General features: G+C 42.5%; 1 protein-coding gene across 2 annotated transcripts in view; it reads left to right on the forward strand.

The window, feature by feature from the left end:
- sh3pxd2ab (SH3 and PX domains 2Ab) overlaps window positions 1-25,542 on the forward strand; it is a 50,700-nt gene extending 25,158 nt beyond the window's left edge. The window contains exons 7-14 of one of the 2 annotated variants that reach the window (XM_047602790.1): window positions 3,962-4,090; window positions 15,601-15,714; window positions 18,114-18,197; window positions 20,846-20,963; window positions 21,061-21,389; window positions 21,508-21,557; window positions 22,305-22,424; window positions 22,619-25,542. In XM_047602790.1, the coding sequence (XP_047458746.1) occupies window positions 3,962-4,090; window positions 15,601-15,714; window positions 18,114-18,197; window positions 20,846-20,963; window positions 21,061-21,389; window positions 21,508-21,557; window positions 22,305-22,424; window positions 22,619-24,547 (2,873 nt within the window). In that variant the 3' untranslated portion in view covers window positions 24,548-25,542. The remainder of the gene's footprint in view (window positions 1-3,961; window positions 4,091-15,600; window positions 15,715-18,113; window positions 18,198-20,845; window positions 20,964-21,060; window positions 21,390-21,507; window positions 21,558-22,304; window positions 22,425-22,618) is intronic. The other variant, XM_047602791.1, reaches the window with a different exon arrangement.
- The last annotated feature ends 454 nt before the right edge of the window (window positions 25,543-25,996 follow it).

Here is a 25,996-nt window from a genome sequence, read left to right on the forward strand (position 1 = left end):
TATCCTATCAACCAAAAAAAAAAAAAAAAAAAGATCTCTCACAAAGTAAACATCCCAAAAGGGTAAACGAGACTCCCTGTTCTCCACCTTCTCGGTGATGAATTATTGCAAAGTTCCCTGCTGTCATCGTCTTTGGACGGAGCTGATGAGGGCCAAGTGGGGGTGGGGTCGGGGGGTTGGATGGAGTTAGCACGCCTGGGAGTGCAAGGGTGGGAGCAGGAAGCACATGTATAAATCTGAGTGATAAACACAGAGAGTGGCTAATAGCACTATCCGAAGAAAGCCAAGAACAAAATACTCAATGAATGCTGTGAGGCGTCATTGCTCGTACAGTTACTTCCATACTGAGGTTACAGTTGTACACCGATCAGCCACTACATTATGACCACTGTAAATAACATTGACTGTCTTGTGACAGTGCAGTGTTCTGCTGAGAAACCTTTGGACCTGGCATTGGTGTGGACGTTAATTGGAGGCTACATGGCAGCATGTAGACTAACACAGGCACACAAATGGTTTAGGAACCACTCAAAAATACACGAGGAAGAGCACAAGGTGTTGATCTGGCCTCTAAATTAAATCACTAGATCCTAAACTGATCAAGGATTTGTAGGATGCACTGATCCACTGAGGTCCCTCCCCTCAACCCACAGGACCTAAAGACCCCCACTAACAACATCCTGTTACCAGACACCACAGGATACCCTCAGAAGTCCCATGTCTATTCTCTGATAAGTTGCAACTTTTTTGGAGGCACAGGGTGGACATACACACTATTAGGGAGTGATTATAATGTTATTATATGCTATGCCTAATTGGCGTATATGAATATGGGCGTAAAGTCCAGTTTCACCCTTTAAATTGAGGCTATTCACATCCAAACAAGAGGAAACGTGTGGTCTAGTTATTAAAACAGTTTTTTACACTTCTATTTTTATTATTCAGGGCCTCAAAAGTGACTGACCAGTTGACTCAGGAAAGGTTGAATGGACAATTGTGGGTTATTCTGTCAATATTTCTTCATCAGTTAAGCAAGGGAAGGACTTTTTTCCATGTGTAGCATACCCAAACACACATATCCTCAGCAGTTCTCTGTGTATTTGTCAGACATAACTCACATGAACCACAGAAAACTTTTATGAACACGATTTTGATGCTTTTCTTACATTTATACAACAGAAGCTAAATATTTGACGTTCCACGTTTTTTATTCAACGTGAACTCTCCTTTCTTTCCAAGGACTGACTGATTAAAGCTTCACTGAGTTGCTACATTTGGTTGCAGCCTTGATTTGTGCTTCCGTTCTGTACATCTCATTTTAAACTCTTTACACATAGTTTATTTGGAACGAGGCCGATCCTCTCCAAGGCTCTTTCACCTCGTTTCTCTCACACATGTTCTCCTTGTTCGTGCTCTGTCTTCCTGCTGTTGCAAAACATTTAATTTCCTGAACGAGCCTGAAATATTAGCTTTGTTTTTCGGGGCCTGTTGACTTTGCTGACAAAGTCTTTACTCACTCACCTCAGGTCACCGATTTACTGTTCTCTTAGCGGCGGCAGTTAATTGTTTGTTTTAGAAAGCTACGTTTACATCATTTGACATAGATTATAGCTTTATGAGCTCATGACCCGCTAAGTTTTATGTCCATCTGTCTTGAGATCATGTTGTTGACAAGTTCGTGCTTTCTTTCCCTTTCTTTACAGTGTCCGACTTTAGGATATTCAAATACTGGGTTCCCAAAAGGTCGTTTTTTTTTTATTTTAAGACCAAATTTGGCATTAAATTGCAAATCTGGAGAATAAATCCACAAGGCTGCTGTTTGCTTAACACGTCCATTTAAAATGCACTTAGAAAAGGAAGTGCTTCCTTATAAATCTGTAAATCTAGACAGGCTAAGAGCATAGGTGACGACTGAGAGCTTGATTTACATACGACCCAGAAGCCCCATTTTTTTCCCCATATCTTAATCATCGCTGCAGCCAAGAAAATGTGTTATGTCTGTATGGTACTAAGCTGACACAACAGCAGACATACTGTAAGCAAAGGTAAAAAAAAAATAAAAAATCACAATTGAAGAATATCTAGCAACAATAACAATGTATGAGTGTGTCACCTTGTTTCTTTGTTAGCGTCAAAACGCTGTCAGAAGAAATATCAAGCTTTGCTGCTGCCATGTTATACATATACAGAAGAAAAGGGGCAACCATTAAATAGTGTTCATTCTGTTGTGTCTGCACAAAACATCTTGCATAAATAATGTAGAGCTTCACAAACCACAGCCTGACCGCAGTAATCCAGCATCTGACTCTTTGGCAGGTTTTAGCATGTGCGATGCTAATGGGTGCTGAGTTCATCTGTGTGAGTTATTGGCTCCTAGACATTTCAGTTGGAATTCCCAAATTTAATGCAAAATATTATCCAGATTTACAGAAATGTTAATCTTGCGCCCGGGAGACTGCCGCCAGGTCAGGTCTTTGGAGAAACAGCAGCTCAACTCAAACCTTCTCAATCACTCCTTATCTAAGCCTCAAGCCTTACACTTGTTGGACTGAATTGTTCGCTCCCCAGGAAGACACAGAGTTACACTTTCCAGAGTTTTACACATTTTCTAAATATGTTTTATTCAGACTTGACATTCTTCCTTCTTTTCGTGTCATTATTTTGTTGGAAAAATGCTCAGGAATTTTACAAAACTCGACATTTACCGATCTCAGCTAGCAAAAGCAGCTTTTGAACCAGGTTGTCTATTCTAGTTATTCAAACCCATCCTCAGAGTGCAAGCATGCTGTTACAGTAGCATTGGTGTAAACAGATTTAATCTAAAGTATACAGACAGTGGGTCCTTCTGCTTGCAGCTTTGAACTCGATGGTCAGCAGAAGCTCTTGTTAATGTGTGAACCGAACGTCAGCTGGTCTGCGTCTGGGTTCCAGCTGACACTTGTTAGATCTGCTTTAGCCCATTCAGCCTCGCTTGTTTTGAAGATTTTTCATGATTAAGGTCTCAGCCAGGCTCAGCTAATGTCGTGGAGGCAGAGGAGGGCAAAAAAAGTGTTGTGGATGTTGGTTATGTGCTTGGGCACATTATACGTTCTTTAAATGCCTTCACAAATGAAAACATGTGTCTCTTTTTTTAATGAGGCATTCCTGTTGTTAGTTAGTGAACCAAAATCTGGTGAAGTGACTGATGTTGACCCAGTTAGGAAAGCGGGCACAAAAAAAACTAAGTCATTGCTGGTGCTTATGTGGTTAACTCAGCGAAGTAGAGAGGGGACGATTTCCATTGGCTGAGCTGCACGCCGTAGTCAGAGCTCTAGTGTTTCATGGAGACTTTGGGCCATCCCTCCGAGTGCAGCTCCAGCCCCTTCATCTGGTTCTATTTAAGGCCCCTAGCGCCGACTCTTATGATTGGCGTACACAACCCCCTACTCTTTCTCCAACTCCAGCCCCAAGTGAGGAGAAGGAGGCTTTTTAGCAGATGGTTTATTTTCCAAGGGAAACCATTTCTTTCTCTCACTCTACTGTCCTGTCCTCAGCTGGCTTTAGCTCACTTTTCTGTCACTACTACTTCATGTTCTGCTTTCCCATTCCTGGCCCTCTCTAAACTGTGTTCATGTGTCTACCTGCATGTATTGACCAGGACTCAGCTTTGTTGGACAATAAGGATGAGGTCCCTTTAGTAACACAGAATGGATTTTCAAGGCTTGCCTGCTTGATACGTCACTTTTCGGAAGGAGGTTCTTTTCCTAGACTTTTAGCATCTCCGCTGCCCTTGATGTTGGGCTGGAGGGGGATGCAGCTCTATGGCTAGACTCTGGGGAAGATGCACTGAACCCTGTGAATATTGTGATTGGCTGAGCTCTACAGACAAAGTGGCCTATGGCACAACGAGTGCCCAACAGTCGTTCTCGGGGACCTATGGCTGGCAGCTGGCTGACAGCATGTTTTTTTCCATCAACTCCAGGTCTGGATGCTTCGGACCCCATGCTCCTGGAACAGTATGTGGTGGTGGCCAGTTACGAGAAACAAGAGCCTGCAGAAATCAGTCTCCAAGCAGGCGAGGTGGTCGACGTCATTGAAAAGAGCGAGAGTGGTGAGTAATCAAAACAAATGCACAACGAAGACAGCAGGAATAAGCAGCATGCATTCGAAATGTACGCACTCATTCATGACTCAGACCTCCTCAAACATTCTGCCCTTTTCCCTAAATCAACGCTTTCGCCTCCTTTGTCCGAAGCTTGCTGTTAACTATTAGCTGTTACTCAGCCCCATCTGGAGGCTCGTTCTGGCTCACAGTCAGCCCTGTTTCTTCCCACTGTTGGTTTAGGCTGTGGGCCAGAATGTTGCCTCTAGCTAGAGGAATGTCTTCCAGACTCATATTAATTATTCCACCTCACTTTAATGGAAAGCCAGCAAGACATGCCGGATTTACAAATGCCAGCTGCAGAGAGTCCTTAGTCAGCTGTTTAACCTCTGGGAAGAGCTAGCAGACAAGGCCAAGATCGTGTTTTAGGGTATATGTGATTCGGTTTGACAATGCTCAATGTTTAATGAGTCAGTTGCATGCTGATATAAAGCACGAATATTTGATATTCAAGACCAGAATATGTTGCGGCACTTCCGGGAACCGGTATCCACCGTCGAGCAAAATATATAATATATACGTTTGAAATGCAGTAAAAATTAAAACCTGACTACTGACACAGAGGTTTAAGTTTCTGCCTGAATCTCTTTTCTTTAAGGACATTTGTCGTATACAGCACAAGAGCGACTGGAGAGGCGCAGGCCCAGTAACGAGGGCTGACGTTCAGCTTTAATGGTGTGCTGAGACAGTAAAACAGTAATGGGACTCATGTGTTCCTTCAGAAGGAGGACGGGGGAATGAGCCATTGAGGAGGAAGCGTTGACCAGGAAAGGCAGTGGGACTTGGGTTTCACGATGGGTGTAAGAGCCACACTGGCCTTAAGGTAGAGGGTCCGTAGAGGAGGATCGCTTTGAAGTGTCACGTGTCCTGCCTTCGAGTTCATGTATTTGTTTTCACTCCCTGCTCCGGTAGGTTTTCAACCCAATGGGGAGCCATAGTGAGGCGGATATTCCAACACCTTGAAGTCCTTTTATCGGGGGCCTTATACAAGTGCTTTCCTCCATGAATTTGAACTGCACGGTCCTGTGGTTTTAAGTAGAGGCCCCTTCACTTTGGTGTGACCACAGTGCAAAGTTACAGTGATCTGTGTGGAACTCATGCACATCTTGTTCCAGATTTATGATTTCCAGTTTTATGTTATCATTGCCTTCTTTCATCCTCTTCTCTCTTCTATGGAGTCTGTATTCTGTTTTACTCATTCATTCAGCTTGGCTGTTTTTCTTATACAGTCAAACCACCTCCTCAGGCTTTCTTTTCTAGAAAGAAAAACAGCCTGAAGCCTTTTTTTAAAGCACACCGTTATATACACTGTCATCCTTGGCACTTTCATTACACCTGTGACACTTACACAAAGATCTGAATCAAATACAAACCCCTCCCTTCTTCATATTGCGCCGTTTCCAGCAGCAGAGCTAGCGTTTAGCAAAGACCTCAACACCTCCCGCAAAGGAAATTGACTAGACCTGCTCCAGCTGGCTCAGTGACATCACCCCATGTCTCTCTGCCAATACTAACAAGCCCAGGTGTGTGCTAAGAAGATTTCAGAGCTCATTTGATTTAGCATCCATTCCCTTGCAGGATAAGTACAAAGGCTTTAATAGTTTCTGACAGATTGATCTGTGTACTACAGAGCTACGAATGAGTGAATATGCTGAGTTAGACGTACTTAAAGTGTCTACCGCCTTTGTTATGATAAAAGAGCTGTATGGATTTTCAAGCCGTGCAGTTTTGAACCAGCGTGGGTTCCCCTGCAGCCTTTTGTAATGTGCTGAATGGAAAAAAAGCGTATTCTGTCATATTTCCGTGTGATTTTGTGTCAGCGTTGTGTGTCTGAGCTGAGATTTATTTTGCATGAAAGTGCAAGAGTATAACAGTGGCAGACCTAGAAATGGAAAACTACAGCTCTGTGTTATTGTTGCCATTCACCCAAGTCCGTCAATAGAAGTCCTGCTGTTAAAGCTACTGCAACCATAGACATTGTCTGCGGCTGCTGCCCAGTGCAGGTATCGACTTTTCCTTACCTTGAGTTCGATAATATATGCCTTAGGCGGGGCAGTGAATCTAGGTCAGACCTATAAGTGAGCTCAGCTTTCTCTACACTTTTCCAGTCCGCTCTCGGAGCCAAGCGAGTATTTTCCATTACACTGGCTTGACAGTACAGTTTGTGTCACGGTCTTTTGTTTCAGTTGATACAGTAGTTTTTACCGATTGCTGTTTCACTGAGTTTCCAGGTGTCAAGAATCAAAAATGAGTTTTATTCTGATGGAGAAATTTTAAAAATGTCAGTTTAGTATTAATTAATTTAAAATTAGCATTTTGTCCACGCCACTTCTGCTGCTATTTTATTTGTCTGTTTTATGAGAGTTTGCCAGGGGGAGATGCTGGCTCAGGAGGAGAGAGTAGTGCAGGGAGAAACTCGGGGAGAAAATGGAAAAAGCAATTTCCTGCCAGAGTTAGTGGTTCAGAGAGGTTGGTTCATTATAATGGCTTAATGGATCCTCCAGGATGCCTCCTCAGTTTACACTATTCTGGAGAGATGTTAACCAAGGCTAAGCTAGCAGCCTTGTTGGTCAGTTCAAATGCTCTTTATACAGTGGTTTAAACTTTGCCCTTTGATTGAGTATGTAGGAAAGGAAAAAATAATTTGCAGGAACTTCTGGAAATCTTATACTTGCCTCCACCTCAAGTGCAGTGTTAAGCATTTTGTTCTGTGTTGAAATTTTCTGTGTGGACACAGAGGGGGCTGTGACGTCTGCACTGGTCAGCTTCAGTGAATTACAGTTTGTCAAATGAACTCCAGGAATGCCTGTCTGTTTTGGATGGAACAGCCCACACCACCAGGACCTTCCATCTCCCCTTAGACCTTCTAGCACCACCTATGTACAGTATGCTTTTTTATTTAATGTATTCTGTGCCATCCAGTTCATACAAGCAGATAGATGCAAGTGGAATTTCAGGCGGAGCCTCAGCCTATACTCATCATACAGTCATCTTTTTGGATTCACAAGCAATAATGATTTATAGTTTGACAATGCTCCACAGAGAAGCTGGAAGGTAACTGGGGTATTCCTGCAGGTGATGTTCGACTGCCTGGCTGAGAGCCCGCGGAGTCTGCTGGCAGATTAAACAGGCCTTTCCCCTCAGCATGGCATGATTGATGTGCAGGATGTCTGCTTTACCTTCACATGGAAAAATGTACCAGTACAATAATGCCTCCGCTCTCAGGCTGGAAGCAAGATGATCTCAGGGCTGAGCGCAGCAGGAGTTTGATGTTCAGAGAGGCTGATCTTTCTTCATCTGGAGTTTGCTCCCAGGATGCAAAGTTAACATTACTTCTAAAGAGTCTGCTCTGTATTCTGTCGATGCTAACAATAATATAATAGTTTTTTCAATAACTATTTCTGCTCTTGCAAACAGCATGGGTACTAGTTAGTCTAATACTTTGGTCTTGAATGAAACCTCTCATCAACTAATAAATGAACCCTTATAAACAGATACAGTGTATGCATTTTAGTATGCAGCACTTCTTGGCTAGGGACAAACTTTTGATGCTAAGATTTGATCGTCTGAATTGAATTTAATAAACATATTTGAGTGGGATTTAGCTGCATGCAGAAAAACAGTTTGCGTGAAGTGCAAAAGGGCACTCTATCATATTTGTCAGAGAGCAAACTAACACAAGTTTCTTTAGCAAATGCAGAAAAGAAAAAGTACGTTAGCGTAGTGCCACAGGCCTCTTAACTCTGTCTCCACTCTTGCATCTTAAGTTGCTAATTAGTCTGTAAACACTTACTGGCACATGGGACTGCAAGTCTTATAGCAATTATCTGTTATCTGGATATCGACTGACTGCACCAAAAGCCCTGTTGCAGTTATTTTTTTAGCTGTTTTTGCACTGGCTGTAGCAGTAGAAGTTAAGTCATAAGAGACGATAGCCAGTGGGTTCAGAGATTGCTATTAGATGGATACTAATAAAATTGGTTGGTTGATTGCCCCCAAACCTCTAATGTCACCAGGAGTTTTGCACTTTTGGCTTCAGTGAAATGCTCAACAACTACTGGATCGACTCATATTTAAGTGCTCATCTAGCTCCACAATGTGCTCAGAAAAGATGCTTAGAAAGAAAAGTGACATTATTATTTACAATAACACCTGTAACGTGTTTCCTAAGATGGTGAACGTGGATAAGACTTGATAAAATACAACAGATCTTAGTACTGTCAATGTGTCACTGTTAGCATTAGCGTTTAGCTCAAAGCAACATGGAAACAACATGGATGTAAACCTGTCATGCACAGGTAAAAACAAGCAAGTTAAGGTAATAAACTATGTCTTTGCACAGATTAGACCCCTTCAGAATGGCAGATGACTTTATTCTCTTGTAACATGTACATTAACACTCGGTTAATAAGAAAACTGCAGATTTTTACTCCTGTTGTTCCTGCAAATGTGACCACATACCTCCAGTTTTTCTGCCTCTGATTGATGTGCAGGGGAATAAAAGGCAACGTTGAGCTTCCAGTCCTGCTAGTGCTCAAACATTTAGTTTCCCAATTCGGTATGTGCAGTTTCAGCATGACCACGTTTCCTTGTATAATAGAGGAAAAACCCTATAATTCTTGTCGATGAACCACCAAAGACATGATGCAGAAAATGTGCCAAGTCTTAAATGTCTTTTTTAAGTTGCAAGCAGCAGATGGAAGACACATTATCCACTCAGAATAATCCCCGTCCTTCACATTCTTTCAGCCTAACATAGGAAGTACTAATGACCATCTCCAGAAAATTTGCCTCATCCTGCACTTTTAGATATGGGAATCCAAACAGGAGGTTTGTATCTTTTATCTTTACTTCCTTACATCTTGTCATGCAGATGAAAAACAGGGCCGGTAACATTATTTAAGTAGTGGTTAAAGTAGTAATAATGTGTCAGTCTGTTGAGCTAAGAAAAGGTACCCCTGTCTCACGATGAAGAATTGACCATTGAGTTAAACCGGGTTTTTCAGGGGTGGGATTTCAGACACTCAAGGACGGCTGTGTCTCCAAAATCATTGGAGCCTAGAGAGCACACAAGCCGCCGGGTACAGCTTCGCTCCAACCATGAGGGGATCCTTTCAGACGCCGGGAAGGAGTGAAGGTTGTTCCTTAGGTCAACATTAGCTCTTGAAAGTTGTTTTGTGCTTGCTTTGCCCCCCTTCCCTCTTCGCCCCAGAACCACCAAGGTAATCGAAACCCAGTGTTTTATAAAAACTGGAAGTGTGTGTGTTGGGCTGTATGCCTCCCCCCCTGTGCTTTGATACAGGATCTACTGTTAATAAATACAGAAGCTGGAAATGAATGGGGTTTTCTCCTGCTCTACTCAACAGTGGTGTCAGATATCTGCAGGACTGCTGAGCCCCTGCATTCCTCATCATTTCAGGTCGTGGAAAGAAAAAAAAAAAAAGCTTCCCTGTGCTGCTGAATCTGTGGTTCTCATATCCACGAGGAACTCTTCACTCGTACTCCGAAACCAAAAAACATCAATGCTGATTTAAAAAAGTCATTACAGCCCGTCTGTCCTGATGATAAACGTTGAGGGATGAGCCGGACGTTAGGGAGAGTTGCAGTGTCACATTATGTTACAGACGCCGTTTGTTCAGGTGTCAGGGCTGATTGAGTCCATTCATAGATTGCAGTTTTGTTTTATAGGTTTTCCGCTTACCTTAGGAAAAGACCAGAGTTGTATAAATCAAGCTTCTTTGTTGCAGCTGGGAATCTGTTGTTGATTACAGTAAAAATGAGGCATGGGTCTTAAAGCTGATAGAGTTTCCAGATGGCAGATACTGTATGACAGACAAATTGAGCTTATTACTGCCTGCTCTTATTATTTGCTTGCCTGCTGCATCTGCACTCGCAGGGGTAGAATAAACGGTAGGTTAACTAGGAGGACGGTGCCATAAATGTCTCGAGTGGCCATCTGCTTACATGAATAAATACTAAAGAAGAAATGATTTAATTATTTATTTTTGCCTTGCATTTCCATGCTTCTGCAGAACAATTCAAGTCACATTGTGTCTTGTGCAAAAAGTCAGTTAATAAAACGTGACATTCATATCTTCTTTTGTTTAAGTTTGTTCTTGTGCTGCCTTGGCTTTCTTTTATCTGGTTTTCTGAATTCAACACCTTTCTCTTATTTGCTTTTTAGGCTTTTACTGTGAATCAGTTTTAGCTGGCTGATCTTTAGAGGTGGAACACATGAATATTACTTACTCTTTTGCTTACTTGGGGGCAAAGTAAGCTTTGATCTAACTTTTGTTCCTGTGAATCTATATCCAGAAGCAGATTTGCTTTTCATAATTACCAGGGAACACGGCTAAACCTGTTCATTTGTATTAAAGTACCACCTGGCGGCACCTTTAAAGCTCACCAATTAACATTTGATTTCATTTGATCTGATTAATTCTGTCCACGACTGAAGGAAACAACTATTTTCCAGGCAACAAGTGGTGATTGTGAGGAGTTACCAGATACTAAATGAATTTTGGAGGTGGATTCTCATATTATATCCCTGTGTTTTACTAGGCCAGCCAACTCTTGGCTCAACTCTATGGATAATAGTCAAATAATTCTGTTGACTTCTCATCCACAGATTAGAAAAGTCTGACTTTTCAATCTGGATCCGTACATTTCATGTTGTCTAAAGTAGGCTGGCATAGTAGTTTCCTTGTTCTTTTTAAAATAAGGAACCAGAATAGTTTTAACATGATTACAACAGGCATAAGCTTGAGGTACACACTAGAATTTGTCCTCTGCTTTAAACATAGCCAGTTTTCTTAGGGTCCTTGTAGTGCAAGAAACACAAACCGTTTGGTTTCCTCCTTTCTGAGCCTGTGACATTTGAGGTTGATGTCTGTGGTCCTGGTCCTGCAGTGTGGTGGTGTTATACGAGACCTCCCTTGGAGGTTTGTGGGTTGAGCCATTGTCTTATGTAACCACTGCTTCCAAACTGGTGGGCGTTACAAAACTAAACTCTGCTCAAACGCTTTAAAAGCTTTTTTTGATTTACTCAGGATGTTGACTGAGTAGCTCTAATGTTGGATAATGTTTAGCAAAGCGTATTGCCAGTCAGCGTTTGGCTGTGTTCTTTTTTCCCCTTTGTGGTTAAAACTCTGCAGCAGCTTTCCAAGATTTTTAACTTTTTATAGAGAGACTGGAAGACTTGGAGAAAGCAGGTTGGGATGCAGACAGGAGATGATGCTTAAATACATATTAAGATGCAGGTGTAGATTTGAAATGGAGCTTAGCATGTATGTCTGCTGTGGGAGGATCAGAGTCAGACAAATGTGCAGATAAGTGTACCAGACCTAAGGTATGCTTTCTTCATTCATTTCTCCAACATCTGTACAGATGATCGATAGTGAGGAGAGCGCATTACTCTCATAATCATATTTACATTACCTGCCATTTTTCACATTTTGGCAACTGAATCCATCTCTTCATTCACCCTTTAGCTTTTTCACCGTTGGTTTTCATTACTTGGGATTTGGGATGTTATTGTCCATAGTAGTCTTTGTATGACGATGCAGACTGCAGGCTTTGATGTTTGAGTAGATGGTGGGGAACCTTCTGTCCTTGTCCGATCACTGGAGGAGGAAATGCATTTTGAACCAATCACAGTTGTGGTTGGGTCGAAAACACCAAGCACTCACATTTCTTCGAAGGTGCATGTGAGGCCACAGCACAGCGTTGGAGCCTTCCTGATAACACGGCGTTAAACTCGCCATGCACTCTTACCCATATGATTTCATTGAAATGCTAGGCATTGTGTCATGCTGCAGCACCGCTGTCTTGGCTGGACCCACAAAACAGCTGTTTCTTTTGTAGCAGCTGTTTTGTGTCATGGTGATGATAACCCTGTCAAATATAAGGCTGACATTTTCCAAAGTCAACAATCACAATCCCCTCCTCGCCCCTATGGAGAAATATTCCAGGAGAATTATGATAACATGGGGCAATTACAGGGCGGGTTTCATTTGAAATCCGTACACATATCGATAGATAGATAAATTAAATGGCATATATGTTATTGACACAAAGATTGAAACACTGCTTTCTAACAGCTGTATTTTCGTCACTTTTTTGTCTCTTGTTGAAGGATTGTGTGCATGTTTTCTGTTCCATGTGTTTCAAATAATTGCAACGTGTCTGATATAAACATGTCACAACCGGGAAAGCAGCAGTTACGTAATGTGTGTGCATTTTAAAGGTACTTTTTATTGCTTCTTTTGAGGTTCACTGAACTCAGCCTAAGCACCTGCCATATGGAGGGATGGTTGAAAAACACACCCGAAGCCGCCCCGGCCCTCAGTAACAGTATTTGCGTCATGCTTTCAGCTGCATATGTAGATTCAAACTGACAGCTAAGTGCCCACAATTAAACTACATTCCTGCATCTTATTCTTATATTTATACATTTCCATCAAGTGTTGCTGAAGCGAACATGACATTTCCCCTCAGCTGGAATGTCGGTGTTTTCATACCGCCATTCCACACATGTAAGCGCTCCAGATATATTTACTGTTTCTATGCTGACCTTACTGTATAATGGTCGATTTAATTTAATGTGCCATTAATGTAGCTTGTCAACATTGTCGTTTGCTGGTCATTAAACACATCAGATTTATTTGAACGTTTTCAGAGACGTAATGAACTGTTGCAGCATTTTGACACAATTAACTTGATTTAAAATGGGGATGTCGTGCTAATTAATGTCAAATAACAGATAACACTTCTAAGAGATAACACTTCTCAAATTCCAACCGCTGTGGGACGAAGGAATCGGTATTTAAAGCTCTGACTTTTCTCTTACCTTTTTTTTGTTTTGTTTTGTTTTTTTGTGGCTCATACTCTCTGTTGGATTTATTTACAAGGGGTTTTAGTTCAAGCCAAAGCTTTGTTGCAAAGACTGAGCGCATTACATGGCCTGTTACGTCCCTGAGCTTCAGTCAAGCCAAATAACAACCTCATGCAAAATAGCCCCATGGTACATCTGATAATGTGTTTTTTGTGTGTACGTGTGCGCGTGTGTGGGAAGTTTAAGAAGTTCATTGATTAAATAAATCATCCTTGACGTACAGAGATTGCATGTGTAGGTTCATCAGTGGCCTGGAAAGATTTTGGATGTTAGTGCTTCCTTTGAGAGAATCGTTCATTAGTCTGTCAGCAGGATGTCTGTAGTTCTTCTAGAGTCCAGCTTGTCTTGGAGGCCGGATACTCATTACGCTCAGAACGTCAACCTGATTCATTTATGGTAGCCATCAGGATTTGAGATTGCCAGCGCAATGACAACTGCGTGAGAAAGAGATCTGATACCCGATCACATGGTCATCTGTGCCAGAGGAGTTCCAAAAAACTGTAATGAAAAGTCGATTGTTGGCTGTTCAAGTCTTGACTTTTGATGGGTGGTAGAAGACAGAGACAAGAAGTAAATGGATGAGAGAGAGGGGTCGACATGCAGCAAAGGGTGCATGTTCTAGCCTCGGTTCATGGGGTTTGTGGCGACCCATAAAATTAGGCTTTAGTAAGTACTAAAGCGCCCTTAGCTGCATGTCATCCCTTCACTCTCACCCATAGACTGTATATAAATATGGGCAATGCCACTTCCTTACATTATACACTATTTTCCCAGGGATACGGACTGATGTTTTCATTTAATTAATACTGCTTTCTGCTCTACGTTCATCAGTAACAAGGCCATGTTTGATTATTAGTTTGTTTTTGTTTTTTCCCAACTCTCATAGACCCACAGGATGCTTTACGGAGTGGTGGTTGGCATGACAACTAAAAAATAATTCTAAAAAAAATCCCCAGAAAATTACACTTGGACAACGTTATATCAACTGTCTAAAACCATCCTTGAAAAAAAAATGTTTTGACATGTATTTCAGTGTTTTAGTCCCACCAACAGGGAGGAGGTGGAGCTACAGAGGGAGAACTGTACTGCACCCATCCACCAGGGGGAGCTCTACTTGCTTTGGCTTCATTTTGAGGAGCATCCATCTTTATACAGTCTATGCTCTCACTCCTTTACCACCTGTCTCTCTCCACACCCAATCTATCAAATGTAGAGGTGTAAAAGCTTTTATTAATTGGTTGATGTTTATTTTTCTAGAAGCAGATTCAGGAACTGTTAATTTGTTTGCTGGTTTGTTTTGCTGTCAGCTAAGACGCCACCATCTAGCAGGTGCGAAGGTTTGTGTATTTATTAAAGTGGCTTTACGACATCATTTCACTGCACATGATGCGAATTCAACAGAGCAAGTCTTCAACTCTGATGAAAATTGTGCACTTTCCCGTCCACCTTAATTACCTCTCCCTTATCTGTAAGGTCCTTTAATTGCTACCTGTCTAATTGTGATGCACGACTTCAAAAATTACGAGCATAATTACAACACTAAATCTTTTTGAGATATTGGCAACCCAGAATTTTGCTCTTTCATCAATTACGTTTTGCATCTTCCTCTTGTTCCTATCATTACACATACTGATACATATTAATGCCTCTACCTCAGAACACGCTATTTGTGTAGAAAAATGTACAGTGGAGGTTTGGACCAGCTGTGAAAGTGTCATGGAACTACCCTGTGCTCTTTATGGGTTGTCCAGACAGCTGTCAGCCATATTGTATTCCCGTTACCACAACAAATAGTGTGTGTGGCATGCCGCGAGCAGGACGGTTTCTCTGCCAGCTTTGTCACTCCGATCCCTCCCCGAGTGCTGATACAGGCTTGAGAATGTGGCGTGAGAGCTGAGAGGAAGTGCCTGATTTAGCACAGATTTCTAATGAGTATACATAGGGATATAAACGGCACACCTCATCTAACGTGTCACTCATTTTATTAGGGGCCTGGTTTTAAAGTGAATAAACATTGACTTTGTATGTGCTCCCCTCCAGCTGAGGCATTTGTCATAAAGTTGTCAGGAGTCAAATCAGCTGCAACTCTGATTTGCTTTTGGCCAGTGCAGCGACTTCAGCAGTGTCCTGCCCGCTGAAATCACGACGGATCCTGATGAGACACAGGTCGAACAAAGGCTTGTTACGAACCGAGCCTGAAGCCAGGCATCGCTCCCTCTGATGTACTTGGCTCTCTGATTCTCTTGGCAACACAGTCATGCTCCTCATATTCATGCTCATTTGAAGCTCATCCTGTGATTGGAGTTTTTTTTTTTTTTTTCAAATAAGGCCTCAGTGACTAAAACAAAGATGAAGTGATTTAACAGGGGTGTGAGCCAGGCCAGAAGATCTATGCTCACATCAGTGCACGTCATCTGTGTTGGCTTTTCATTTGCCTTTGTGAAGATTTTCTTTTTTGTGGTGGAGATCGAATCGCAGGCCCAAAGTTTCAACAAATACTGGAGACCTCAGAATGCATTTAAATCTCTGTGTTTGTTAAGTCTCCTTCTCCTTTATGCTTCCACAGGGTGGTGGTTTGTCAGCACTGCAGAGGAGCAGGGTTGGGTCCCCGCCACCTATCTCAACTCCCACAGCGGCACACGGGATGACTTGGAGCTCGGCGCCTCTAAAGCCGGGGAAGGTAAGTCACTGCTCCTGTCTCCGGCCACCCACGCACACAGACACACAAACCTCACACACTCTGTTATATACCCACACACAGACGCCACCTCCACCTTCCTCGGCCTTTGATCTGTGACAGCATGGAGAAAACTGGGCCCTACTCCACCGCTGGCGGTGTGAACACTTCCCTCTGTCTACCTGCCATCATAAGCAGGCTTTAACAGAGTGTAGATTCAGATCTGGGTAAACAGCAGGGAGGTGCTATGGGAGTTCTAGCGGAGACCAGACCACAATCTGTGAAGCGACGTGCTGCACAGTAGTGCACTGTAGAGGAAAGATACAGTGCAGCATTAAGCGATATGACCGCCAGGGCCTGAGCTCATGAAAGAGGCATGTGTTTTCATCAGCAGTCGAACAGAATATTTCTTGAGTCATGCTGTTTAGATTAAAACTTAAGCAAGCTCTGACATTAACTTACAGTATTTCATGCAGTGCCTGCTTTGTGGATAGCTCGTGATCTTACTAATACTCAGAGATGGATCCAAAGCCCTGACAGCCAACACGCCCATGTAGTGCTTGAAATTGTCGAGTCGACAGCCCTGTCAGATGCACTTATCAGGCAATCTATGGGCGGCTCAAGGACTTTCAGTATTACTGGAGAAAACATTTTAATCTCAGACAAACAGCTCGGTCCGTGTCGTGTACTCAAACTTTGATGGTTTTAACAGGCGCTGATCAGCATCTTCATCAAGATTTATGCAACATTGTGTTAAGAGAAAAACCCGGCAAACTGGAGGCACGGAAATAATTAAGTTGCGTATTACACTTCCAAACAAACACCAAGATTTTCCAGCACTCTGGCCAAACATCTTTTGCTCTACAATTTGTGTATGCTGTAATAATGGGGCTGAGGATCCCCCTGGTGTTGTATATCTTATGACTCAATGATGGAGGGAGTAAAAGAATACACGAGGATAAACAGTGTTTTTGTGATATGCTTAAATGCCCCATTTTTTCCCCGTTTTTATCAACAAACAAACGTTTTCAACATGGATACCTACCGCCAATGCACAACCACACACACACACACACACACACACACACTTGTGCACCGTAAATGTCTACACAGACCACTCCTATCTACTCCACTAGAGATAGCTGCAGTTTGTTTGCTGCCAGGGGGTTTCGGGAAGCACAATCTGTCAGTGTAATTAGCGTTTATGTGTCTAGTCAGTCACGGGAATGGCATGAAACTCATAAAGCATCCCTTTGTCAGTTCTGTGGTGTTCAGCAGTCTATACCACCGCACTGACAGAAAAAAGCCCATATTTCTCGGAAACGGGATTTGTGACGGTTGTTTCGAAAAAGCTAAAAAGCAGAGGCTGTTGTGCTCCTCATCTTCCTCCTGGTTTTGCAGATATTTTACGCAGCAGTAAACATGTTGCTTTTGGGAAATTTGCTTGTTTGCCTGCTAGCATGGAGTAAGATGGGACAAGTGGTACTTCATGATGGCAATATGATACTAACGCAAGATGCTAATGCAGATAGTTTCACGTAAATACTGGGAAAAAGGGAGAAACATCTATTCCGGTCAACAAATTTGCCTACCAATGCCTTGTTTGTTTGTGTGAGAAGACAGTATGGGAGGCACATGTGCCTGACTATTTCCTGGATCTGAACAGTTGCCAGGCGACAAGTGGATGGTAGCCTAAAAACCACCCTTTAAATGCATAACCCCCTTTAAAACACCGAACTGATCTTGTTACACTTTGATTTACGTTTAGATGAATGAAACCAGGTAAAACATGTAGTGTGTGTGCAAAGCTAAGTTAGCTCGCAGCTCACAGCCACTTCCTATTTTCCTAGATTTTATTCTCCGTCCAGAATGTCAACAGAACAGCAAAGTGTTAATTATTCATTTAAATTTCCGAGCCTTTGTAATAGTATCATATTTGTAGCTTTCAAAATGTTGTGTATTTTAACCCGAAACCATCAGTTGGGTATTTAGTGAAGACAAGGATCCTGTTATATTTCTTGCCACCTGACTTCTATTTCCACCGTTTTACGGACTAAAGCTGGTGTTGCCGTCACCTGTTCTATTAAGTGGATGGCATTCCTTCAGCAGCAATGTGTGTCCCAGATGCTCTAACACAACAGGATGGAAAAACCATGCTAACAACATCCTAATTACAAGCCACGGAGAAGATGTCTCGGTTTAACATTTCCTCTGTTAACCTCCGCCCATCCTCTCTAACTGTCCACCATGTTTGTGTTTTTGTTCTTCATGTCCTCCATGTAGCTAATAACGGGGCTCTTTGGGATCCATGTCATCTGTGCGCTTTGTGTAACATTTGTGCTTGCTCTTCATGTCTCTATGTTTGTTTGTTCGCTGTCGTCTGGTCACCATATGTGCGTCAGTTACTAAGCGACATAAGGCTCATCTGAAGAGGCTGGACCGGAGATGGACGTTGGGTGGCGTCATCAGCAGGCAGCAGAGCCGAGGTGAACTGCATCACCTCCCCCTCCCTCCCTCCCTCCCTCCCTGCCTTTGTTATTGTTCTCCTCACCCTCTCTGTTATTTATTGTCTCTTATCACGTGACTCCGCTCGTCCCTCTCCACATATTTGTTCACTCTTGTGTTGTCTTCCAAGCATTTATCATGAGCAACAACCCACCACAACTAACCACTAACTGACGTTAATACGAAATGAGGCTGGAAAACTAAGGTGAAATCAGCAACTTTATAGACACCAATTATTGATGCTAAGCTCAAATTATGTTACAAAATTGCTCCATGCAAGCGTTTTTGTTATAATTACACAGAGTGTGCCAAAACCAATCTTCTCAGAATCACAGAAAATAAAAAAGCTCTACCCTCTCTTCTGAAAGCAGTTGCGTAATAGACTTTGGAATGCCTTATGCTGCATTTTAGAGCCATATTTTACTTTTTATGAGCGAATGAAGCGTGTATGTAGATTTCTAATGAGTGTTTGTTCTATCGAAGTGTGGCAGAAACATACATTTATCCCGCTGCGGTGCAGATAGCAACCACCATTGACCGATAAACAAAGAACTTTATTAGTCTCTCGCTTACTTAGCAAGAAAATCACATTCTCGGTCACAATCCTGCACATGTTCTTCTTACCCAGGCCAAAGATTTTTTATTTTTTCCACAGGAGATGCATTTGGACGGCTGACAGAGGAGTGAGGATAGGCTATTGAGTTCAGCCCAAACTTTGCGCTTGGCTGTGCATGCTCTGCTCTATGGCGTGGGGAGAGACTAGTTTCCACCCTATGACTTAAATTCTGCTTTGCGTTAAAAAAAAAAAAAGAAAAGAAAGAAAGAAAGATAGAGAAAAAAGAAAGATATTCTGCTGACTCCACACGAATAATTTACAACACCGATGCAGGCCGTGCATGTTGTGGTTTACATAACATCTGATTCAGTGTTTCCCTCCGTTGCACAATGTTTTTTTGAATGAGGTTGGTGAGAGGAAACCAATCTACCGACCTCCGGCACAAAGAGGCCCGGAAGAAGCAGGCAAGAGGAAAATAAAGCACACATAAATGCGTTTTATCCATGGAGTAAGTGCAAATAAATGGGACTTACTATCCCTCAGCATAACCTTGGAAATGAGTGGAGCAAAGGAAAATTAAATAATTTGTCGCCGCGTTGTTGATTCCTGTATGCAAACTGCCAGGGCGACACACAGAACAGCACTTTTTATGTGCTCCTCTCCCTGTGCTCGCTGCGTTCAGACAGGAACTGCCATAATGACAGGAAACGATGACTTTGCTCTGCCCCTTGGCCTCATGGGAATGCATAAATCAACATGATGCCTCTGCTCACCATTATGTGCTGAGTTAGGAGGCGCTGCCTGTCACAGTGCCAAGGACACTGTGGGGACACAAGTGTGGCTCATGTGCTATGGTTTAACATGGTCAGTACCCTTTGTATATCAGAAATTAGGTTAGACGGGCGAGATATATATGGCACATTTCATTTAATCACATTTTGAAGAAAACGCGGCAGTATCTCTTGAGCATTTCTGTCTTTATTGGACAGTTGATAGCAGAGAGATGACGGATGAGGAAATGAGAGGAAAGTGAAGGTCTTAAAACAAAACTCACATGCCAATATGTGCCTGAAGTGTTGGGGGACAAAATTTATAGTCTTCATTTTGTCCAGAAAGTCATTCGTCAAGTTCGGCCGAAGCTAAAACAAGGCTGAAGAAGTCTGGGAGAGTCAAATAATGTGGGTGTTTTTCAAACTTAGCCTTTTTCGTGCCAAATTTCCTCTTTCCACTAGCAGTGGTTCCTTGTTGAGCTGTCATGGAGGGATGTTTATTAAAAAAGAATGAGAAGATAATAGTTTTTTTTTTTTTTTTTTTTTTTTTTTTGTTTTTTTTTTTTTTTTTACTTTGACGTTGTCTTAATATTTTGTCTCCCATCAGTTACGCAAAAGGATCTGTTTGGGTAGAAGGAACACTGTGTATATTGGGGAATATGGGTATTATTTCTTGTGACTGGAACTCAATGCTCCACTGTCACAATTCATGCTCCATGGAAACTACCATTAAGAAGTTTTTTTGTGTTTTTTTTTTTTTTTTTTTGCTAAACAACTATTTAACACACAGTCTGTCCCATCTGTGCAACTCTGTGCGGAGAAATACTTCTCTTACTGCTACGCTGGTGAAATATATATATTTTCAAAGTCAGGAATTAATGTCTCGTAGTTACCCACTGCATCATAAAGTTCCCTTGGTTTCATAAAAAATTTATAGACAAATCTCATGCGCCAAAAAACATGCAACGCATCCAGTCGCACATCTGGCAGCTAAATCAACTGCCAGTAAGTAGATCCAGATAAAGAACAATGCACCTCTGCTCCGGTATCATATAACAACCCTGGTGCCAGTGTCTCAAAAGAAAATCTATTCTAAATATATTGCAGCATAATGTGATGCTAATTGTCTCTTCAGTTAAGTCTCTTGTTACTGCAATGTTATCATACAAAAATAACGTCTGTTGAGAAGATTTATTGAGCATTTTTTTCACTCTTCCTTTTCTGTTGATTATTTTGTTTTCAGGTGGTTTTACAGCTGTCTAATTCTTAGTTTTGTTCTCATTCTCTTCCTTGGCTTTGGCAGAAGAGAAGTATGTAACTGTGCAGCCTTACTCCAGCCAGGGGAAGGACGAAATTGCTTTTGAGAAAGGAGTCACAGTGGAAGTGATTCAGAAGAACTTGGAAGGCTGGTGGTTTATCAGGTACGCCTCTGCACACTTGCCTCACACATTTCCTTCCTTTCTTTGTCACAGACGTTGATGATCATATCCTTCCCACTTTGATCCTCCTTGATCCCAGGTACCAGGATAAGGAGGGCTGGGCTCCTGCCTCTTACCTCAAAAAGGTGAAGGATGACTTTTCCCCCAGGAAGAAGACGGTGACAGGCCCCGTCGAGATCATCGGAAACATCATGGAGATCAGCAATCTGCTTAACAAGAAAGCTCTGAGCGAGAAGGATGTGCAGACTGAAGGCGTCCCGGAGAGCCCCCAGGTCGGCAGGAAGGAGATCAGCTTGCCGATCCCCTGCGCTGACTCCAGCCCTGTCAATGCCCCGCAGGATGGAAAAAGCAAAGCAGAGCCGCCATCACCCGCTATAGCCCGCATTGCCCCACATCGAGTGGAAATCGGTTAGCCGGGTCCTTTGTTATAAACTCTCGGATATCTTAGACAGATGCTTTCTAAGTCTCTCACTCTATTATTAAATGTAATCAAGAGACCATGTTTGTTTTCTCTGTTTTTTCTCAGGTTCTCCCGTTCTCAGGCAAAAACCTCCTCCTCGGAGGGATGCAACTCTGGTAAGATGGTTTGATGTTTTCTAGCCATCTGTCTATCCCTCTAGTTGGTTAATCATTTTTAATAAAGATCACAGAGATTGAGCGGTTTTCTTTTGTTCATGGCTGAAGAACAGACCAAACAATCTTTAGGGAGAAAGATGCATCAAAGGCAAAGTATAAGGACTGAATTTCTCTCCAGTTAATTGGCTCAGAGCTTAGTTTGTGTTTACTTTCTCTTCATGAAATCACAACAACAAGTAGTGGGAGACATATTCAGTTTATTTACTTAATCACAGTAAATGCACCAATATAAATGCGTTCCACTGCAAGTGAATGTGCTGTACACAGAACCCGAACTATAGGCATAAGCAAAATTAATAATTAAAGGTGAAATTATTAATTTTGCAGAAAATGGCTATTAAATGTTTAAATATATTTATAGAAATGTGTTGACAAAGGTGTGAATAATTTATACATTGGTACATTGTTAATGATGATTCATTAATATGCAATGACTGTTTTTCTTTGATTGTATTTTGATTTAATCCTCACGTTAGATAAACCTGTGGGCCCATGAGGAGATACCTTGTCTAGAAATGACAAAAAGAAGCTGGTATAATCTTTGACAATAAGACATAAAATCTGAGGGTAGATATGGAGGAACAATAAATAAAAAAGTCAATTACACAGTATCTGTGTAAATCCTGTTTCCACACTTCCTGCCACTGCCAATAACTTTTCACTGTGTCCACCTCATTTTCACTTCAGGGATTTCAGTTGCCCTCCCCACCAGAGCCCCCTACAGTTGAAGCAGAGTATTACACCATTGCAGACTTCCAGTCCTGTATATCTGATGGCATCAGTTTCAATGGAGGACAAAAAGCAGAGGTAAGTAATATATTTTTAAAGTACTCTTCGGATCATAAGTTTTATTTTATGTCCTTTTCTGTTCACCTTTGGACTGTGTTTGGGGAGTTTTGCTTTCTCCAAGAGAACATCTTGGGGGAAAATGTGTGATAAAGTGTTTTTATTAGACTAAACATTTTTTTATTTTATTTATTTTTTTGCTATGTGTATTTTAGGTCATTGAGAAGAACTCTGGTGGCTGGTGGTACGTCCAGATAGGAGAGAAAGAGGGCTGGGCTCCCTGCTCCTACATTGACAAACGAAAAAAGCCTAACCTGAATCGTAGGACAAGCACTCTGTGCCGCCCAAAAGTTCCACCTCCAGCTCCACCTGTCAAAAAACAGGACTCGGTGGAGACAGCGCCGCCCAGCAGCCCTGGGTCTGAGGCCCCAGAATCTCCTGTGTCTCCTGGGAGGCCGGTGTATGAAGAACCAGAATATGATGTCCCTGCCATCGGTGATCTGGACATGGAGTCTGAGTTTGAGTTTTTGAGGGGAGTAGGTTCCTTGGTGGATGGAAAGAATGAGGACACTTCCTCTGAGAGGGGATCTCATTTGTCCTCCAAACCTTCTCCAGCCTCATCCCTCCACAGTGCCTCCTTCAAGATGGGTGAGTCATTTGAAGACAGCCACGAGGCGGAGGGGGAGCCAGAGGGAGAGGAAGAGTGTATCTATGAGAATGATGGCTTCCGGCCATTCAGGGAGACCCCAGAGAGGCAGTGCAGCAGGGATTCAAATTCTTCTAAGACAAGTGTCCTGTCAGAAACTGGCAAGACTGCAAACGCAGCACCGGGTGGATGGAGATCTGCAGGCATCAAGCTCAAGATCGACTTGAACGGGAGCCCATTTTCAGCCAAAGTTGAGGAGGCATCCAGTCCTAAATCTGCCTGTACTGAGTCCACCCCAGATTTGTCCAGACACAAGAAAGAACAGGATGAAAGCAAGGCACCCTCTTCTACCAAGTCCTCCAGTAAGCTCAGACCCGTGGTGAGGCCCAAACCACAGCTAGCCAAGGCGTCCAGTGCAGAGAAGATGGACATCAGCACCTTGAGAAGACAGCTGAGACCAACAGGGCAGCTGAAGAATGGCACCAAAGCTAAGGGTGAGGATTCAGAGACAGCTTCAGTCATTTCCTCTGAGGACTCCTTCTCTTCTCAAAGCACATCCGATCTCTCCTCCATCTATTCCAAAGGCAGTCGGGGAGACTCTGACCTGGAAGGCTGCTGCCTGTATCGCACCACAGATCCCTATGAGAAAGTCCAAGAGTCTGAGCTCAGCTTCCCTGCTGGAGTGGAGGTGGAAGTGCTGGAGAAGCAGGAGAGCGGCTGGTGGTATGTTCGTTGGGGAGATACCGAGGGTTGGGCTCCAACTTACTTCCTGGAGCCCGTCAGACAACAAGATGATATGGCAGGGTCTGAATCTGATGGCACCCCGACTAAACCTGGAAGCCTCAGCAAGTCCAACAGCCTGGAGAAAAACGAACAAAGGGTGCGAGCGTTGAACAACATCAACCAAAACCTGAAGAAAGTCACCCCACCCATCCCCTCCAAGCCTCCAGGTGGCCTCTCCAAACCTACCAGCCTGTTTGGTTCACTCAAACAGAACAGCACCAAACAGCAGCAGGTTGTCAGACCTCAATCTGTCTTCATCTCAGCCCCAATCAGGGATGGTCCCAGCCCTGTTGGCTCTCTCAGGAGAAACGAGTCCCTCAACTCAACAGACCACCCACGCGTCAGCCCCACGGTGCGGCGCAATGCCTCCTTTGGCACCGTGCCACGCAACCTGGCACAAAACAACGTAGCACTCTCCAACAGGAACAGATCTGGTACCGGTAGCTCTGAATCCCTCGGTCTCAGCTCCCAGAAGAATGCCCTCCCTGTGTCCACAGTGAAACCAAAGCCCCACATCATCCACAACAACCTCAGAGAGGTGTATGTCTCCATAGCAGATTACCATGGCGACGAGGAGACCATGGGGTTTCCTGAGGGGACGAGTCTGGAGGTTCTTGAAAGAAACCCCAATGGCTGGTGGTACTGCAAGGTTCTTGACAATGGCAGACCAAGGAAAGGATGGGTTCCCTCAAATTACCTCGAGAAAAAGCACTAGCACTCGTGTGTGGAGCTGGCGCAACTCTGAACATACAAGTAAAGACTACTCTCACGTTTGTTTTGTGAAAAACCCTTGGACATCAAGTCAGGATTGAAATCTCACCCGGTACCTTAGCCACAACAAGCAGCCAGACCAAATTTTAGCTTTAAGATGAAGGAACACATTTGTCCAAATGAGTCTACACGACACAGTGCCTGAGACTTTACATTAGGAGCAGTACGTTGGGACAAGTCCAAGGAGAACACCAGAAAGTTAAGGAATGATTCAATGATATTCTCCAGCAATTTGCCTTTAACTTGAAATAATACGTCATTTTGTGTCTACTCCTTGAACCCTTTTCTGTAATTTTGTAATGTAATTTTTAAACACTTTTTTTTTTAAGAATTTAAAGCTTACTGCATGTTCGATTTCTTATACTGACGATGCCTTGAGCTGTTGAAGTTAAAACCTTTACTCCTCCTTTCCTTGAAGAAAATCTCCGTTGTCGCCAAAGCTGCTTTGTGTTAGTCTCATCTTGGTGCTGCATGTTTTTTTTTATATATATCTTTATACTGTATGTCACTTTTACGTGAAGTATTTTATCCATTTAATTGTGTAATAATGTCCTAATGAAACAATTTGTGAGCATCTCTTATTATCAGTATTTTCTTGCCCTTAAAGAAAAAGAGCTCCACTTTTTTTCGCCCATTTCAGGGACTAATTGTCCAAAATGAAAATTTCCCTAATGTTAGTGAAAATAATATTTATTCATTACTTTAATATCATATTAATACTTATTTTATTATTATTGCTTTTCTGACTGAAAAATGAAACCAATCACAGCAGCTGCAACATTTCTAAACTAAGCTGCTTTATTAATCATAACATTTTGAATTTCTGCTGGGCAGTAAATTTGACACAACTCTTTTCTTTTTGGGATGCTCACTTTTGTTTTATGTTAACTGTGTGGTAAGTGCCAAAAGAATGACTTTAATAAATGCACTTTTGAACAATCGTCTGTAATGTCTTTTTAAATTTCCATCACTCTTTGCCAACACATCAGGTTTGTTCGTGTAATAAACTTGTACCCAGACTTCCACCAACGCCGCATGATGTGTTGCGTATGTTCCTTTGAAATGAGGCTGTTTTTAACATTGAATTATGTTAAATAGAATATTGATCAGATATTTTAATGCCCATGGTGTGATGACTCATTAAACCATGGCAGAAAACTGAGAACTGAAGAGGAAATAATGACCTGTACTTTCACACTGACACGCATTTAGAAAGCCGTACACTAAAATTAGCCTAATTCCTTGTGCAGCACGTATTTTTAGGGGTAGTCGTGTCTACTGTGTGTGAACATAATGTGCAAAGGGACTCATTATCGTCCAAATTAATTGCAAACTAATATGGCGTATAACAAACTATATAATGAAAACTTATCACAGGCTATAATCACTGGTA

This window comes from Mugil cephalus, chromosome 13 (assembly GCF_022458985.1).
Source record: "Mugil cephalus isolate CIBA_MC_2020 chromosome 13, CIBA_Mcephalus_1.1, whole genome shotgun sequence".
Classification (NCBI taxonomy): domain Eukaryota; kingdom Metazoa; phylum Chordata; class Actinopteri; order Mugiliformes; family Mugilidae; genus Mugil; species Mugil cephalus.